At 42.2% G+C, this 14,027-nt stretch overlaps 1 protein-coding gene across 2 annotated transcripts in view; it reads left to right on the forward strand.

Annotated features, from left to right (window-relative positions):
* LOC126253205 (uncharacterized) overlaps positions 1 to 14,027 on the forward strand; it is a 599,715-nt gene that overhangs the window by 128,701 nt on the left and 456,987 nt on the right. For both annotated transcript variants that reach the window (XM_049954381.1, XM_049954382.1), the window contains exon 5: positions 223 to 321. In XM_049954381.1, the coding sequence (XP_049810338.1) occupies positions 223 to 321 (99 nt within the window). The remainder of the gene's footprint in view (positions 1 to 222; positions 322 to 14,027) is intronic.

Here is a 14,027-nt window from a genome sequence, read left to right on the forward strand (position 1 = left end):
CTGAAATAGTTAGTAGTGCTTAATAAAGTACAATAACAGGCTGCTGAAAAAATGTCACTCTAAATTCATATAAGTTGTGGTGCTCACCCAGAAACAGTTAATAAATTAAAACATTATCACATTGCTAACCACTTTCCAGAGAAAAAATGTAGTGGTCATCAAACAGTATCACTCACGACCACCTAGTGCTGACGTCACAGTCGCGTTGTGGTTTTGTTGCAGGTGGCAGTTTCCCTCATCACTGTCCAGTTCCAAACTAGCTGCCACAGTCCAAACGGAAGAACGCTTTTACAATGTGCGCTGGAGCATGATCACAGAGAGGTAAGTATATTGATATTGTTTCATCCACAGAGATTGGTACATACTCGCAATCATTTCACCGTTATAAACCATGAAATAGGTAAATTATAAAAATATTTCTTAAATCGAGTATATTGGGATCCAAGAGTCGTCTCTTGCGTATGTATAGTGCACAAGCCACAGCACATTTCAGAATGGATCATACACTACTGGCCATTAAAATTGCTACACCAAGAAGAAATGCAGATGACTCTCCGGTATTCATTGCACAAATGTATTATACTAGAACTGACATGTGATTACATTTTTACGCAATTTGTGTGCATAGATTCTGAGCAATCAATACCCAGAACAACCACCTCTGGCCGTAATAAAGGCCTTGATACGCCTGGGCATTGAGTCAATTAGAGCTTGGATGGCGTGTACAGGTAGAGCTGCCCATGCAGATTCAGCACCATACCACAGTTCATCAAGAGTAGTGACTGACGTATTGTGACGAGCCAGTTGCTCGGCCACCATTGACCAGACGTTTTCAATTGGTGAGAGATCTGGAGAATGTGCTGGCCAGCGCAGCAGTCGAACATTTTCTGTATCCAGAAAGGCCCTTACAGGACCTGCAACATGCGGTCGTGCATTATTCTGCTGAAATGTAGGGTTCCGCAGGGATCGAATGAAAGGTAGAGGCATGGGTCGTAACACATCTGAAATGTAACGTCCACTGTTCAAAGTGCCGTCAATGCGAACAAGAGGTGACCGAGCCGTGTAACCAGTGGCACCCCATACCATCACGCCGGCTGAAACGCCAGTATGGCGATGACGAATACACGCTTCCAATGTGCGTTCACCGCGATGTCACCGAACACGCATGCGACCTTCATGATGCTGTAAACAGAACCTGGATTCTTCCGAAAAAATGACGTTTTGCCATTCGTGCACCCATGTTCGTCGTTGAGTACACCATCGCAGGCGCTGCTGTCTGTGATGCAGCGTCAGGGGTAACCGCAGCCATGGTCTCCGAGCTGATAGTCCATGGTGCTTCAAACGTCGTCGAACTGTTCGTGCAGATGGCTGTTGTCTTGCAAACGTCCCCATCTGTTGACTCAGGGATCGAGACGTGGTTGTACGATCCGTTACAGCCATGCGGATAAGATACCTGTCATCTCGACTGTTAGTGATACGAGGCCGTTGGGATCCATCACGACGTTCCGTATTACCCTCCTGAATCCACCGATTCCATATTCTGCTAACAGTCATTGGATCTCGACCAACGCGAGCAGCAATGTCGCGATACGATAAACTGCAATTGCGATAGGCTACAATCCGACCTTTATCAAAGTCGGAAACGTGATGGTACGCATTTCTCCTCCGTACACGAGGCACCACAACAACGTTTCACCAGGCAACACCGGTCGACTGCTGTTTGAGAAATCGGTTGGAAACTTTCCTCGTATAAGCACGTTGTAGGTGTCGCCACCGGCGCCAACCTTGTGTGAATGCTCTGAAAAGCTAATCATTTGCATATCACAGCATCTTCTTCCCGTCGGTTAAATTTCGCGTCTGTGGCACGTCATCTTCGTGGTGTAGCAATTTTAATGGCCAGTAGTGTACATTGAGTCACTCTCTCTTGTGGAGAGGTGAAACAATTGCGGAGGGGTACTTGTGTTAAGCCTGGACATAACGTGTGTCTACTGAAAACGAGCTGCAGTGTATTCAGTAGATGCAGTGTAAACAGTCTGGATGGTTCTCTGATCTGGCTTTGTAGCCTTAGCCAATATGGCCTTGCTATATTGCCACTGCGATCGGTTGAAAGCAAGGGGAATGCAACCTTTATAGTTCCCGAGTACACAGAGCTCTGCTAGCGTAGGACAGACTAATGTGGAGAGCTGTGTTGTACCAAAGACCACAAAAAAGACTTGCTGTTAATCTCGCTTCTCTTTCCCTGTCGTCCTTATGCAGTCTGTCTCCAACGCAGATTCTCCATCCATACCCACATACGCATTAGTGTTTCATGCGAAAACTCTGTTCTGAAAAAGTGAGCTGTTGTTTCAGCATTCCTCCAAGATGATGTTAAGTCCGATCCTCGGTGACGTATGGGCAGGCAAAACTTCTTATAAGATCGTGCAAATTCAAGAGAAACAATGCTTTGCATCGGATAACGTCTTATGAAATGAAAACTACTAGTGCTGGCTCAATTAAGCATCAAATTACGGGTACACAACTCGTCTATCTACCAAAAGAAACTAGCACTCATTATAAAAATATATTGGGTTCCAAGAGTCGTACCTGGTGTATGCACAGTCCACAGGCAGCGGTAGATTACATTGTGGATTATGCATTGTCGCATGGTCACTGAACCATGCATATAAAAAGTTAACAAATGGACAAAATACTATAATGGTGAACTATAGCCTTAGCATAGGTGGGTGGATACATGAAAGCATAATGTGAAACTATATCGTGGATGCGGCCAAAGACTATGAAAATGTTTAGTGATTTCACGAAAGAACTCCGGTAAGGCAAATACGAACACGAACAAATTCGTAAAAGTGAATGATGTGTGAGACTAGCTGGTTGTGAATGTTAAAACTGCATGATGAACGTTAAATAGCTTTTTATCCCTCTAGGCTCGGTGATTTCATCGCCAGCTCACGCCGACCACTGTTAGACAGAATGAGTGTGCGGCTGTTGTGGCAGCTGGAAATTCTAACTCGACCTTGGTAACCTGCTCAAAGTCGGAGACATCTCAGTCCCTCCCTGCCCCCCTCCTCTCTCTCTCTCTCTCTACGTGTGTGTGTGTGTGTGTGTGTGTGTGTGTGTGTGTGTGTTAAGTGAAGTGCATCCTCGACTACACCCTTTGTAGTCAATGTATTTCTTTTCTTCTCTACAATTCTTCCATTGTTTGTTCCTGTGCCAGCATGATTGGTCACACTTTCTTCTTTTTTATTTAGATGTTGTCTCGCAGTTAAAATAGAAACCATAATTCACAGAAACCAAAACTTAAATTGTATAGAAAACGGAATGTTTAAATATTGCTCATTTACTTATTTTTATAGTTAGTGATAACGTAGTACACTTCTTCCGTTACGTTAACTGAATAAGTGGATTTCAGAACTTGAGAATTTTTCTCTACTGCAATGTCTGCCACCAAAAATCCTCTTCGAGAACACTGGAACTGGTTATGTCACATGGTGGTCTGTTCATACATTCCATTCTGAGGTTAGGCCTACTGCACTTTGCGTAAATAGATATTAGCAATAGCAACATGCATTAAATAGATAACATTATTTTAAAACGTTCTTCCGTTAAATAGACCAATCAGGAAGAAATTTATATGGTTATATAATTAATCTGTAAAATACCTAAATGACAAATTTGCTACTAGTGAACAGTAGATATTATTACCATACTGTGCAAGTACCATAGAGCGTGTTGGGAAAATCCCGTTACAGACTTCTAGGACTTGTAGAGGTGAGTGGGTGGATAATATTTTAAAGTGGTACCCATGACCGGAAACGTGCCCTTTCCGTGCTACAACCATTTGAAGGCATGGTGGTAACGAGACCATTTTCACAAGTAACTGATTAGGACTGACTCAGTAAATCGCTTGTTTTACATTTCCACTCACTAACTGCCAAAGAAATGGCTCCTTGACTCGTTGACGGGTTCTCTCCAACTCGATGCAGTGTGGCATCTTGCAGTTTGGGGCAGCGGCGTCCCCTCGAGCACCACAGTCACTTCTGCTGACGGTGAAGATAATCTTCCTCGAAGCCGCTGAGAAGTTGTGGCGAAAATGGTGTGTCAAGGAGTAGCACGTTTTCATCATGTCGACCAGCAGCTCTTCCACCACTGTGAATTTCGCCATTCAGAAGGATCATGTCGGTGTAGTCTGCAAACGCGTACGCAACCATACTGCTCTAACACTCACAGACGTGAATGAGACTCGAACGAGGTCAGAGAGGTAGCACAGGGGTTAAACGACATCAGCCAATCCGACATAACCCCCCCCCGCCCCCCCCCCCCCACACACACACCATGACTACCCTCTTGTGTACCTACCTAGCAAACATGTTTCCAAACGTTTGTGGCACAGTAACGATAAGTTCTGGGCATGGGTTCCCATTCAAAATAATATGTACTCACTCCCCTCGACAAGTCCTAGAGGTCTGTAACGGGAATTTCCGAGCAACCAGTATTTGAATATAAAACTATATCGACGGTAGGCGCGCAGTACTTCACGACCCATCAAAAACCGAAACTCGCCTGTTTTACTGGAAAAGAAGCTGTATAAGCTGCTACACCATCGTGCAGAATCCCACAACCTACAAAAACTTGTAATTTATATTTTTTGTTGATGACATATCTCACACTTTCGATGTGTAACTGAACTTTTAACAATCGAAACCTTGGATCTGCTTACTGTGACTTAACACGATAAGGCAACAGGCATTAGGTATCACTTCCTGGTATCTCTTCTTTTGATGCAGGAGTGGACTGTAATCAAAGAGTGATGAGTCCGGTAAATAAGAAAAGACGTATTTCTAAAAAATTGAAATCCTTCGCTTTTACAAAGCATCTGTTGACAAGATGTGGTGCTGTCTCCTTCCTACCCCCTTTTCTCAGAAGCAGAAGGCTTTCTCGGATATATTCTAACGTTTTGTCAGTGGTAATAAATAAAAAGAAACCGTCTGGAATGTGGAAATGGTATCTGACCGATATCTCTACAGTTGGTCAAATCAACTTCGCTTTTCTCTGTGCAGGGTCACTGCTTTTCATGTACCACTTTAATAGGTGCACTGTTTAATTGCTGTTGCGTTCACTGGTTTGAAGCATGGGTACTTGTCCCCATAGTACTAAATCGCTGCATAAAATCATTCGGGTATTTTCTAAAACATAGCTAAAATTCTCAGATTCTTGATTTGGGAATCAGACCTTGCCAAAAATAGCATCTTATGTTTCTCTTAATATTTCTGTTGCATCAGATACTTAAAACAGCTTCATTCGCCGATTGTTATAAGCCATTTATTTGAACCAAATACACTGTACAATAGCCAACAACTACAAATAATACTGTCACCACAGTACAAGGTGCCTGTCGGCTTAGGCTATTTTCCAACTTTAACTAAGACTTGAAAAGTGAAGTTTGGATAAGTCTAACAGATAACATTTTATCTCGTCGCTATATTTAGTATTTATATGCTTACAAGTCAAGCATAAATTCATTACATTTGGTGTTTTGTATTTACCGCGACTAGTGACAAGGAAATGAACACGTTGATCACCAGAGTAGCTAAATGGACTCCACTCGTACCAACAGAAGTTTGCGCTATGCTTGCCGAGATCGCAGTATGTGAGAGCCACGTGATATGAGTTGGGCTGAGCTGCGTTAGCCGCCGGTCAGGTCACACATAACGCAAAACTGACAACCTAGCTGCAGTGATATTACCGCTAATCTTGTATGGTTTGAAGTTAGTCAATGGCCGCCAATACTCACCTACGACGACTGCAATCTCTTCACACCAAAGTATTATTATGAACACTCACATAAGGCAACATTTAGAGCAACCATCACTCAGCCACATTATTCAGAGGAAATCCATCCAAAAGAAAAAAAAGGTATGGTCCATAATCTCAAAACTTCATTAGGCCAAGAACCCACAAATTCACTTCATAAAGACTAATGATGACCCTCGCCCAATACCTAACAGAATGACACATATTTACAAATTTCACTTGCAGTAACACTAAACACAGATCATACAGTACCCCTAAATTTTCTAGTAATCTATACCACAGAATTCAGACTGGCACAAAGCCCTGTGCAGCTTTTGGTGAAGACTCTTCGTAGTCGTCTATTAAGCTGAGAGATTAGTTTGCAGTTTTGACTTCGCTGTTATATCTGTATGTCTCTCTTGGTATATGTTTGGACTCTTCTTGATAGCTAACAACGTCATGAAATAAAGGACAACAGTTTCTTCTTTCCTTTCCCTGGCAGACTTCCCAGTTTGGAATCCATTATTTCTGCTATGCCATCGATCCATCTCGTACTCTGCCCCCCTGTTCTCCTTGTGCTTTCGATCTTCCCTAGCATTAACGAATTTTCCAGACAATCTCATCTTCCCATAACGTGTCCAAGGTAGTGCATCAATGTAGGCCTGTGCTGTGATAGTGCCACGCAAAACAACAAGGGGTGCATGCCCCCTCCATGAAAAGCACGTACGTACCATAACGCCATAGCTTCCGAATTTTACTGTTGGCACAGCACACGCTAGCAGATGACGTTCACAGGGCATTGGCTATACCCACACCCTGCCATCGGATTGCGACGTTGGGTACCATTATTAGTCACTCCAAGAAACGTTTTTCCACTGTTCAATCGTCCAATGTTTACGCTCCTTACACCTGGCGAGGTTTGGTTGGGCATTTACCGGCGTGATATGTGGTTTATGAGCAGCAGCTCGACCATGAAACCCAAGTTTTCTCACCACCCACCTAACTGTCATAGTACTGGCAGTGGATCCTGAAGCTGTTTAGAATTCCTGTGTGATGGTCTGGATAGATGTCTGCCTATTACACATTACGTACCTCTTCAACTGTCGGCGGTCTCTGTCAATCAACAGACGAGGTCGGCCTCTACGCTTGTGTGCTGTACGTGTCCCTTCACGTTTCCATTTACTATCACATCGGAAAAAGTGGACCTAGGGATGTTTAGGAATCTGGAAATCTCGCGTACAGATGTATGTCACAAGCGACATCCTATCACCTGTCCACGTTCGAAGTCCGTGAGATCCGTGGAGCGCCTCATTCTGCTCTCTCACGATATTTACTGAGATCACTGATTACCTGGCAGTAGGTGGCAGCACAATGCACCTAATATGAAAAATGTATGTTTTTGGGGATGTCCGTGTACTTTTGATCACATAGTGAATCTCTTCTACGCCGTTCAGCCTTTCTTATGGTCCAGGTTTCACAGCCGTACATCACAAGTGGAAAGATCATAGCTGTTACTATATACCCGTACTGCTTAAACATTGCCTTTCTGCCAAGTAACAAGCACCTGTTGATTTCGGGGCTGCAGACACTATCAGCAGAAATCTCGGAGACGAGATAATTGAATGCAGAAACTGCCTTCATTTTTTCTCTTCCTGCATGCCCTGGAGTGATAGGTTTAGTTGTCATAATTTTCGTTTTCTTGACATTCGGCTTTAGACCAGCCTTTGCACTTTCTTCTTTCATCTTCAGCGACAGGTTCTTCAGTTCTTCACTTTCTACCATCAGTATGGTATCATCTGCAATTCTAAGGTTATTTATATTTATCTCAGCTATTTTAGTTCCGGTTTCTGCTTCAGCTAGTCATAATGTGCTCTGCACACAGATCAAATAAATATGGTGACAATGAGCAGCCTAGTCGTACTCACTTCTGAATCTTCACCCTATTAATTGCTTCATATATGGCTCTCACCGTGGTGTCACAATTTCAAGTAGCATTACAAATATAACTAGCGTTCGATGACGAAGCAGAAGTAGATAGGCTTACCAACAATAAGTGTATCAATCATAAGGCGTTGGTAGGACGTTGTCCGAAAGTGTTTGCTATCTGTCATCTAGACAGACCACAGTGAAGTGCCGTAACGTAGTTAATAGTCAGTAGCTGTTGCTAAGCACTCCAGAATGTTGGTACCTGCCCGCGGCTCGGGGCGGGGCTACGGCTCTCGTTCCCTTTCGATGCAAGCGACTCCAAGAATAGATCTCTCCCACCTTATCGTTCTATCTCATCTAAGAAATTAGGCAAATCGTGCCCTTCACGCTTCAGCGATCACACGCAGTATTCCCACAGCAAGAGTGTGGTATCAAAACAAACTATGTGGTTCCAGATACCTTTCAAGTCTCAAACATCTGGTATCTGCCTACTGAGCAGAAGACCCGGGTTCGAATCCTGACCTTGGTACGAGTTTTCATTCGTCGCTTTGTTCTGCATGTGTACGTCGTGATGAGGTATGTCTGCAACAAAAAAGGACACGAGACGATGAAGAGTAGCTATTTCAGCCGGCGTTCTCGCTGCGATACGACGTGCCTCTGCGCAAACGAGAGGCAGTGTCAACGGCACCTGCCGCAACTCCTGGCAAGCCGATGATCACGGTGGAAATAAGCGCCTGGAATGTGGAGCTTCTACTTGATACAGGTGGAGCAATGTATCTCGACAATATGGATGTGTACCAGCGTCTGGGCTCGCCGTCGCTCAGTCTCACAGCGGCGAGAGGTTGCGCTTAGTAAATGTGTAATACCACTCAAAGACCAAATCAGCGCAACAGCTATGTACATCAGTGTGTGTAGATCACAAACTTTATTAATCATAGCTTTACCTGAATTTACAAATATTTTCGTGCTGGACGCATTCTATTGCCAGTGTACAGATTTAGAAACAAGTAAATAAACAGAACAGATACTTTAAAAATCTGCATACGCTATGCCACAACTATGAATAGACGTTTGAACTCGTACTGGGCAGGGCTAACAATTTTATGCTCATGTGTAACAGAAACATTCAGCCCAGGCTTGTTTCTGACGGGAGCGCCAGTTAACTGTCGTGATATGCAGGGCGGTTGAAACAAAACTTGACACACTGTAAGAAATAGGTGTCACCACCCTAAAATCTCTAAATCAGTGGGTTACACCGATGATAGAAAATAAAATGAGCCCATGCGTATTTGCACTGATTTAAAAACTACATGCACTCTCAGCCCAACATGCAGGATGTGCCAAGTAATACATACACTCTTTGAAACTGAATATCTCTTTCATTTCAATATAAAGAAAAAAATTATTGGTGACATATACGTCAAGATGTAACGGAAGGTAATATATGCCCAAAATGATCACCTCCCAACGCAGTTCATTGTCAACAACGTCTTGGAGCAGAGAGACATGCCAGCTGGATTATTTTTAACGGAACAGTATCAAAGGATTGTTCAATTTATATTCTTATACCATTCATTCTTTGTGGTTTTGACCAACCTCCGAAGATAGAAGGCTGAAGTGTTTAGTAAACTGTGGTGATCGATATGGACACACTGTAACCCCTCCTCTACGTCCTATCCATCTCTAAGATAATCTGATTAAGAAATTCCAACAAATAAAGAGGAAAGTAGGTGCGCCCCATTCTGTTGAAAGTGGTCATCTACACTGTCAAATATGTCGTTTACATCTAGAGTTACCATTGGCAACATTTCTAAGCAAGAGTCACCCGTGGCCGGGGTACGATCCGATTAACCCTCGAAAACAGACTAGACAGTTTTACCTGGTAGATAAATGTGCCTTCCTTTTGTAGGATTTTCGTCAGTCCCAGTAAACGCAGCTATGGTGGTTAATTGTTCCGTTAAATTTAAATATCGCTTCATCCGACCAAAGAATTAGATCGTTGAAATGTTCACTTTCTTCACACATATTGATGAACCACTCACAAAATTAAATTCCACAACAGAGAACATTATCGTTCGGAGTATGGAAAACTGTCGGATAGAAGGGTTCCCATATCGGAGTCCACAAAATTCTCTGAATATTGGTTCTGGAGAGCATTACTTCGCAGAAGTTTTCGGTGAATACATATACAACTGAATCACTGTAGCAATACTTCTGTTGTTTCTTAAACGTCTCTCTCATCGCTACGTCCGTTCTGCATATCCTGCTCCGTTCCATCGTCTTCAAACTTATCTCTGATACTTGTTACTGTTAACCATGAAGGTGCGGACGCTCTAAATTCAGCTCCACAACGCAGTTGAGTCTCACTCACATTCAGTGTATCCCAATAACAATCGAGCACTTTCTTCCGTTATTCAAATGATAACGCCATGGTTACTTCCAATACTGCTACAAATGGAGGCATTACTAAATTTTTCACATCATTCCGACTTATTATCTACAAAAAGTCTACCTACTTTAATTAAAGAGAGTTTCAGGTTAAAAGAGTATATACATTATTTTGGGACACCATGTCAATTTATATCGAGTCCAGCTTCTGAAGAATTGATGGCCAAATTACCTTTGTTTTTCCCCGTTTCAGTCATAGGCTAATCATTTAAACGAAACTTCATTAGTACTCCATAAGTATTAACCAACATATTTTTAAGAGACCAATCATGCACCTTCAAAGTAAGTAAAGATTAAAAACCTATAATCAAATGAAATGGCAATGGTTTAAACTATTATCAACCTGAAGGTTCTGCCCAAGTAAGGCAGTTTCCTATGATCAAAGCTCAGTCAACACGGTCAAGTAGCCCCAGTCCCTTGCGGGTCCCGTATTGCTTACAGCTGTGGCTCCCCAGTCGTTGCCAATTGACTTCGGATCATTTAATAGCCAAACATTTGCTGGACCTCCACCACCCATCGAACATCTTATTAGTCAGACACTTCTTTACATAATCTGAATAGAACAATAATTAGCACTTGGAAAGCAAAAGGATTACAACTGATAGCCACCGCGTGTCCCAAGTTACAAGATAATTACAAGGACAGCATAAACAAGTATTTCCTCATTCGTGATTTCATTGGTCATAATAATCACAGAACGGTGCTAAACCATATAAGTACCTATAGGCAAGCTCATACGTGCGTAACGTACAGTATTAAATCAGACCCCCTCGGGTACTACAGCAGTCCTTTAGAAATTTCGGACTGACAACATCTTCTCCCACACACAATACAATAGAATATGCCATATCAGACCAACATGTGTAGGCAATATTGTGAAATTCAGGAAGACTGTGGTGACACGAGAACAATATTAGGCGGCACAGAATAACATCGCATACTGTCAGTTACTCGGTAACACTACTCCCATCGGCGTTAAGATTCATAGAGAGGATAATTTGTGCACGTCTAATACACCAGTAACTTAAGCCAGCCGATGCCAGACGTTTACCAACACAGAACAAGTATTGGATGTGGGAGTGTTCGAGTTAACGTGGCTGCGAATGTAATATCGCATTACTCCTGTAACTCATTAATCATCAACCTTCTCCGTCTCAGTTCGCAACTAAGGACATCTTTACACGCAGGTTGAGGCACCGATCCAGGTAAGCACTGTCATAGTCGAAAACTCATATCATTGCTATTCGCCAGACAATTACTTTAACAAGCCAGCACCACGGGTATATCGCGACATCACTGTGTTGCCGCACCAGTCTCCACCAATAGCGCTGCCTGGGCACTCATTCCCTTTACGACATTCGATAGTGCCACCAGTGCGAGTCAAGGAGGGGATAATTCGCAGATGTGCCACTCATAGGCACACAGCTGAATGTCTCCTCAAAATACCCATATGCTCTGCTTCCTGCAGACGAATTCGACCTGCTACCACGTTCCGGGTCAACTCGTAGGTCTGAGGATTAATTTTTCTAATTATTTGCCTTAATGTCTCTACTAATTTGTTAATTCTCTGAGGTAATCTAGTAAGTTGTTCCCTACAATTCCTTGCGTAATTTTGTTTGCAATAACATTGATAAATCCCTTCCTTAAGTTGCTCAAATGTCTGTGCCTTATTTAATCTGTCTTTATGCATAAGTTTTTGTGTCTTAGACATGTACACTTGCATCTCATATGATCCAGCTTAGTGGAGAATGAAAACTACTAATAAACACTGACACACCTTCAGTTGATTTATCTAAAAATTAGTTACTAAATTAGCAGCAATAACGTCTAAAGAAGGGACAGTAACATCAACTAAAGCTTATGCTTCCAGTAACTCGGCTTGTCTTCGCTCATCAACTGCTTTTAAAGTGTCTACCTTCTTTTGTAATGCTTCATTTTTCTGCATTGCGTCGCCAAAAATTCAGCCGTTTCCTGCATCGTCATTGCTGGCATTTGTGCAACCTCTATCTAACAACAAAATATAAAGCAAGGACAACTATAAAAGCACAGACAGGGAGAAAGGAAAAGTTTACACTGTTCCCTATGCAAGATAATAGCCGAATGTGATACAGAACAGTGAAGCACTTTACGGCCGTATCTTAGGCCTGTGGTACCCATACCAGGCATTGCCTACATACTCAGTAACTCATGCCGTGCCAAGATGCAATGCTGATACCTTATTGGACGTAAATAATGTAAGTAGGCTGTGTGGGTTTGTTTATTGGTAACGCCACGTAGCGCTCTGTATGAAAATCACTGGCTGTGCTGTGTGCAGTCAGTGGCTGGTTGGCATTGTTGTAATATTCGTTATTGTAGTGTTAGGCAGTTGGATGTGAACAGCGCGTAGCGTTGCGCAGTTGGAGTGAGCCGCCAGCAGTGGTGGATGTGGGGAGAGAGATGGAGTTTTGAGAGCGGATGATCTGGACTTGTGTCCGTCAGAGACAGTAAATTTGTAAGACTGGATGTCATGAACTGATATATATATATATATATATATAGGTAGTTAGAATCTTTTATTTATCTGGCAGTATTGGCGCTCGCTGTACTGCATTTGTTCGAGTAACGAAGATTTTTTTGAGGTAAGTGATTCACGAAAGGTATAGGTTATTGTTAGCCAGGGCCATTCTTTTGTAGGGATTATTGAAAGTCAGATTGCGTTGTGCTAAAAATATTGCGTGTCAGTTTATTGATGATCTGAATAAGTAAAGAGAGAAATGTCTGTGCACGTTCAGTTTTGCTCAGCTGTTTGAAAATCAAATATCGTAAGGGGTTTATCAGCAAAATCATTCATAAATTTTTCTAAGGGGAGGTTTCATATGTCGACAGCCGAGGATACCTCACTGGAATCTTCTGAATTTTTCTTGTAGTTTGTGTAGTTAGTGTAGCTATTGTTTATTGCTAGAGCGTAACTGTAGAGAGAATTTCCTTTGTAGTTGTAGTTTTTCATTGTTTCACAGTAAAACAGTTGTGGCAAGCATGTAGATATGCACCAAGTATTTCGCAGCTGCGCTTGCAGTTAACTAGATATTATTTTCAGTGCTATGTTAATGTGTTTTCTTATTTTTGCTCTTCGAATTGTGCTTTTCTTGTTGTCGTGTGATATATGTGATAATTATGGCGTGTGAAAAACGTAACACTAGGCTCCAAAGTAAACTGAGAAATGATAGTCACGACGAGCGTAGCTTATCAGCACCACCGTGTTATGAATTAACAGACCTTCAAAGTAGTAATTTGGTAATTGTGCATAGGGAAATGGACCAGGCGGCAAATAATGGTGTAGACAGTGAAACAATTAGTGAACAGGGAAACATTGTCGATCGATCGGTCGGCAACAGGTCGCCTCAGGAATCCGAAATGACAGGACAAAATTTTGCAAATATTGCCGATTCTGATTTTGCAACATTTCCCGTTTCTCAATCAAGTCAAGACACATTTTCTGCCTTTAAAAATGCGAATGTTGTCTGTTATGCACTGCCGATAAGCACAAAGGAACACGTTCCAGACACTAATACATTGTTATTGCAATTCTTGCAAGGAATGGAACAAAATCAGGAATGAACGCAGCAACATCTACACAAGTTAGACACAATGGAACAAATTCTTCAAAAGTAAAACACAAATGAGCAAACGCTTGAAGAAACTCTTAAAGATTTAAATGCTGAGTTACTTAAAATCGAATCGAAATGTCAAAAAGTCTGTAATGACGTAAAAACACAAATTTGGGAGCATTTTCAACCTATTTTTTCGAGTCATGAAAATGAATTACAGAATCACCAAGCAGCCATAAAAGAACTGTAAATTGTTGTTCATGAAAATCACGACAC

Source organism: Schistocerca nitens, chromosome 4 (genome assembly GCF_023898315.1).
Source record: "Schistocerca nitens isolate TAMUIC-IGC-003100 chromosome 4, iqSchNite1.1, whole genome shotgun sequence".
NCBI lineage: Eukaryota > Metazoa > Arthropoda > Insecta > Orthoptera > Acrididae > Schistocerca > Schistocerca nitens.